The sequence below is a fragment of the Limulus polyphemus genome, unplaced genomic scaffold (assembly GCF_000517525.1).
Source record: "Limulus polyphemus unplaced genomic scaffold, Limulus_polyphemus-2.1.2 Scaffold4592, whole genome shotgun sequence".
Taxonomy (NCBI): domain Eukaryota; kingdom Metazoa; phylum Arthropoda; class Merostomata; order Xiphosura; family Limulidae; genus Limulus; species Limulus polyphemus.
This window is the reverse complement of record NW_013670202.1, coordinates 32,228-38,481: the sequence shown is the minus strand read 5'-3', so window position 1 is coordinate 38,481 and position 6,254 is coordinate 32,228. Positions and strand designations below refer to the sequence as shown.

The 6,254-nt window shown below is 32.8% G+C and overlaps 1 protein-coding gene across 1 annotated transcript in view; it reads right to left on the bottom strand.

Moving 5' to 3' along the window:
• Positions 1-6,254, bottom strand: part of LOC106471389 (receptor-type guanylate cyclase Gyc76C-like) — a gene marked incomplete at its 5' end in the record, with an annotated part of 59,402 nt that overhangs the window by 29,418 nt on the left and 23,730 nt on the right. The window contains 3 exons of the mRNA XM_022399986.1: positions 2,480-2,546; positions 3,632-3,811; positions 4,649-4,720. Coding sequence (XP_022255694.1) covers positions 2,480-2,546; positions 3,632-3,811; positions 4,649-4,720 — 319 coding nt within the window. The remainder of the gene's footprint in view (positions 1-2,479; positions 2,547-3,631; positions 3,812-4,648; positions 4,721-6,254) is intronic.

Genomic DNA, 6,254 nt, shown 5'->3' with positions numbered 1-6,254 from the left:
AATACAACATAAAATAAAAGTATTTATCAAACTACAACCAGAATGAATACAACATAAAATAAAAGTATTTATCAAACTACAACCAGAATGAATACAACATAAAATAAGTGTATTTACCAAACTACAACCAGAATGAATACAACATAAAATAAGTGTATTTATCAAACTACAACTAGAATGAATACAACATAAAATAAAAGTATTTATCAAACTACAACCAGAATGAATACAACATAAAATAAATGTATTTACCAAACTACAACTAGAATGAATACAACATAAAATAAATGTATTTATCAAACTACAACTAGAATAAATACAACATAAAATAAAAGTATTTATCAAACTACAACCAGAATGAATACAACATAAAATAAGTGTATTTACCAAACTACAACCAGAATGAATACAACATAAAATAAGTGTATTTATCAAACTACAACTGGATTGAATACAACATAAAATAAATGTATTTATCAAACTACAACTAGATTGAATACAACATAAAATAAATGTATTTATCAAACTACAACTGGATTGAATACAACATAAAATAAAAGTATTTACCAAACTACAACTAGAATAAATACAACATAAAATAAATCTATTTATCAAACTACAACTAGAATGAATACAACATAAAATAAACAAAATTCTTGGGTGAACCATTCACCCAGTTGAGAAGCATAGCTCTGGAGACTTACTGTTGAGTCACGTGGGGGGGGGGGGGGGTCATATAGCTTTTAATCACCTTTGTTAACAGTATGATAGATGACCGTGCTTACAGTAATGCTTTTAGATTTGCGTTTCACTCTAATCTCCCTCTGTTTGTTTTTCAACCAACTTATGATAAATGTATTTACGGTGAGCAGCCGCTAGTAATCTTTCACCCCATTTAAGGTTTACAGCAGGATAAGCAGGATTTGCTGGTTGTTATGCACACAGTCATGTCAAATCGTGATTGTTAAGGTTTATTTTTTAAGAAAGCCTCGCACTTAACTTTGTTTTTGTTTTTTTACAGAATTTCACGTTTCAGTAGAAATGGTTTCGTACGATAAATTATACCCCCATTCCGAACTTCTGAGATGTAGAATGTATAATTTAGACAAAAGCTACAAAAACACCTTAATTCTTATTCTGGCTGAGTTTTTCTGGGTTATACGTTCATAAACTGAACAGTTGAACTAACAGATCAGTTGTCCTTCGATCGAGAGCTTACAGATGGCAGTAATATTTTCTTTATTCGTCGAAATACAAGACAAAACTCAGTATCCCACGTATTAGGTTCAGGTTAGAGATTCATAGACAAAACCAGAAACAAGAACATATGTTACCCGAAGCTACACTGTGATTTTTTTCTCATATATTTAAAATGTATCGTTAAAATGCTATAGGTTTTATTTAATCATTAAATTCTCACTAATTTATTCTTTTTTTTTTTATAGCGAAATTTACTTATTAAGAAATTGTATTGATTCTTACCCAAAACTAATTATCATGAAGATAGTATAACATTCTTTAAGGTATAATAACACTATCAAAGCTACGTGTTTAACGGTAACTTAAGTTTAATTAGGTTTAGGTTTATCATAATAGAATGAAACTATACAGCGTAATGCTTCAAAGTTGAAGTAGACTTACACTCTGCTATTAAATTTTTGACACAAACAATTTGTTTGTTTCTTTGTTGGATTTTGCGCGAAGCTACTGGAGGACTAATTCTGAAGTGATAGAATAGATGGAAGGCAGCTAGTAAACAACACCCACCGCCAACTCTTGGGCTACTCTTTTCAGACTAAATAGTGAGATCTGACCGTCACTCTTATAACACACCTACAGCTCCAAAGTGCAGGTCGTAATTTTAAAGCAACGGGACGTGAACCATGAACCTTCAGATTCACATCCCGGCAAGCGAACTACTTGGCTACGCCCGACCCAATATTATAAGTCTAAATTAATATAGTAAATAAACAAATAAATTAGTTTTATTAAAATACTTATTTGTGATATATATACATCAGTTAACAGACCTTGAAAAGTTCAAAGAAAGTCACGTGCCTTTTAGAAATAATTATAGAAGCGAATTTTATTTAAAGATGGCGCCAAAACTATTTAGGTTTTCATTTAATACTTTAATCTTCTAGCATCGACTTCCACTCTTAATTTAGCAGAACGTATCTTTTCGTTATCTTTGAACTTCCGTTTGTTCTGTGTTTATGTTCCAACGTTTTACAAGTAAGATTTTTATGTAGTTAGTTTTTTAATTCGGGAAATTTTATCGCTCGACCGATCGCTGCTACATGCGTGTACTAGTTTCTTGAAATAGAATCATATTGCAACAGGAAAAGCAATATGTTAAAAAAAGTATTTCGTACTGTAAATTTAACACACGTGTATATAGAAGAGATTCTGGATAACCAGAACGTTTCCTTCAACCCACCTACGTTTTGCATCTTTTTTTAGTTCTGTTTAGCTCCACCTTCAAGTTCAAAAGGTACAAGTATACAATAGGTATGTAGGATACTGGTTTTGTTCATCATATTTTTCTACAATTATACGATTTATTTATAAAAGTATATTTTCTATCCTAATAACATAAGTGCTGTTTTCATAACGTTTCGCTCTGATTAAAATACATATTAAATAACGGTATTCTAACATTGTACGTGACGGGTATCAACCTGTTAATCTCAAATTGGATTAGATGTATAGTAAGTGAATATTTATTTTAGGTTTTACGCTCTGTTAATGCTGTGTATCTTGCCGCGGTTACCAAGGCGTTTTATTGTTGATATACATTAGGTAAAGTATTGGGTTCAACATTTTCAACCTGAACTGTGCCTTATTTAGACGAGGGTTAAATGGCTAGATTCAGTTATATCTGTATATAGTTTTGAACTGCGGACCAGAAGGAAGGCAGCCATTTCGTAACATCCGCCAACATAAGGGCTTTGACTGGCTCTTTGAAACAAATAACGCGGGAAAGATTGTTGCTTTTATAAACCGCCAGTTGAAAATTTGGAACAAGTTTGAGAAATCATGTCTCGATCCCTTGACTCCACGGTCCGAAGCTCAACACTCTAGCCAATAGTCTTCACCCGCAATTCATACCTATATAAACACTAAAACTATGTTAAACGTGGTGTTTCTAACACAATTCATACCTAAATAAACACTAAAACTATGTTAAACGTGGTGTTTTCTTACACAATTCATACCTATATAAACACTAAAACTATGTTAAACGTGGTGTTATCTAACACAATTCATACCTATATAAACACTAAAACTATGTTAAACGTGGTGTTTTCTAAGCCTCTCAAGTGTTAGTGATATGATACCAAGTATTGGCCGTTATAGATAGATCTGATGAACACTTGCAAAATAGCAACGCAATTGTAAGCGTTTGTGCGCATGTCTCAATCCTACCTATTTCCTATACTACATACATTAACGCTGGAGTTCAAGATTTTAAACTTGGTTAATCTGATTCATTACAATATGAAGAATTTGAAATTTTGAGATTGAGTAGAAATGAGTAATAAATGAATATTTTCTGCTTCATTGCTAAAATTATTTATCAATCTTCTTTACAGAGACATTAATCTACGCCGCATGAGAAATGGACTCAAGACCTACGTTCACACTGTTTCTCTAGATCTGTGCTTTCTTCACCAAGGTCGGTTCCGCTCTTAAGCTCATGTAATCCAAAGTCTGTAATCTTCACAACCCAACGACTGTCAACCAAGCAATTAGAGGATTTTAGGTTGCCATGGGAACGTATAGAGCTGTCGTGAAGAAATGTCATTCCCTGTAAAAAAAAAAAGAATGATTTATATTTACGTGTGTCTTTAGGTTGCCATGGGAACGTATAGAGCTATCGTGAAGAAATGTCATTCCCTGTATATATAAAAAAAGAATGATTTATATTTACGTGTGTTTTAGGTTACCATGGGAACGTATAGAGCTATCGTCAAGAAATGTCATTCCCTGTAATTCCTACTACAGAGATAGACAGTTTGTGGCTACGCAGTCACCATGGTGAGCTCATCACAGATTTATTCATTTTTTATCTAATACAGCACGAAAGAACCATCATACAAGATACAAATGAACTGTATGAAAGGTAAATTGGATATTGATCATACGGAGAGAAGTGAAAGAACCAGCAAGAATCTCTAACTGGACGTAGAAATACGTTTCTTGTTTACGTTTATCTTTCGTTGTAAGGAATCAAATTCTCCCTTTACACAATGCCACTGTGGAACTTCCATGCGATTGGATACGTGCTCCCATATCGTGAAATAAATGTTTAAAATTACTTTTACAACAGATTTCGTAGATATTCTCCATCTTGTCATACAAAATCATTAATGCATGCAATCCGGGGTTCGATTCCTCACTGTGAACACAGCAGACAGTCCAATGTAACTTTGTTCTAAAACAAACAAAAAAGTTAACGTTAATTTGAAATATAATGTGGAAATAGACCATTGAATTTCTCTTGGTATACGTTGTTGGCCAAAACAATATTACGAAACGTAAAACTTAATACAAGTATTTGAAAATCTTTCATCAGTTACAGTAAAGATGAGACCTGGCAACATGTAGTTTTAGAAAAGTAGGAGTAACCGAAACGTTTACTTACTCTTACAATGTCTCCAACTAGAGATGCAATGAACATGTTGTCTAATTTAACGTCTTCATTTTCCAAGATATCCTATTTAAAAAAAAAAAGGGGGACATTCATTTAAATCATATGTTACCATAATGAGTGACATATAGCCGACAACAACTATAGTAACATAAAACCACAACGTTCCGCCATTCTCCTTGGAAATGTGGAAATTAAATAAGACAGTGACTGATTAAATTACGTGTCTTATTCTGTTGAGTAATTAAAAACTACATCTCATCAGAATCTCTGATAGAAAAGCTTTGGTAACTAATCACTTACAAGTATTTCCGACATAATTCTTTGTCATGATCCATGAAAGATTTAGTGCCTCATTAAATAATAGCTTAAGAAAAATAGTAACCATGAAAATTACAGTTATTACGCTACAAGTTGCTGTTTTTTTGTTTTTTTTCTGAAGGGGAAATCGAGCTAGGTATGACAAAGAAAAGAAAAAACTTTTAATTGTCGTGACTGATGTCTTTCTTTTGCATATATATATATATATATTTCTTGGTTTAGCGCCCTTGGAAACGGGATAACTAAACTCTAAGTATTATTATATTTGTTGAAAATAATACCTATTATTCTTGCAACAACAATGCAGTTGACAAGAAATGAATGTTCATTCTTAGTTTTTCTGAAGGAACATTCGGGAAAATTTAACGTCAAGTAAAAGTAAGATGTAAACCATAAGAAATGACCTGAAATGTCAATTAAATAAGAAGAACAGTTATATAATATAAAAAAAAGAGAGATGTTAAAACATTTTGAATGTGTACAATGTTTTAAGAATAGACTGCCAAGTAGATGGCCTAATTATCTTAAATCATTTCAAGTATCTTAAGCGAAGTGTAACATCAGCGTTAAAATATTTATCGTTAGCATAACTGAGAACGTCGTAGTTGTCATTAGCGAGTGCAACTTTGTGTGTTTGAATTCATCAGTTAGTGGAGAAGTAACGATCTAAAGTAGTTGAGAAAAAGTAATTACGTGATCGTTCTAATCACGTGCTTTTTAAATTTAAGGCTTGCGTATGACTGTAAAAAGTTAATCTGAAAGACAACTATGATTCTTGTACTGCGTCTACCTATTTCACATGTCTACAACTATGATTCTTGTACTGCGTCTACCTATTTCACATGTCTACAAAACCATGATTCTTGTACTGCGTCTACCTATTTCACATGTCTACAAAACAGGACATCCAGTGCGAAAAGACAACTATGATTCTTGTACTGCGTCTATCTATTTCACATGTCTACAACTATGATTCTTCTACTGCGTCTATCTATTTCACATGTCTACAAAACAGGACATCCAGTGCGAAAAGACAACTATGATTCTTCTACTGCGTCTACCTATTTCACATGTCTACAACTATGATTCTTCTACTGCGTCTACCTATTTCACATGTCTACAACCATGATTCTTGTACTGCGTCTACCTATTTCACATGTCTACAAAACAGGACACATTCAGTGCGAAAAGACAACTATGATTCTTCTACTGCGTCTACCTATTTCAGATGTCTACAACTATGATTCTTGTACTGCGTCTACCTATTTCACATGTCTAC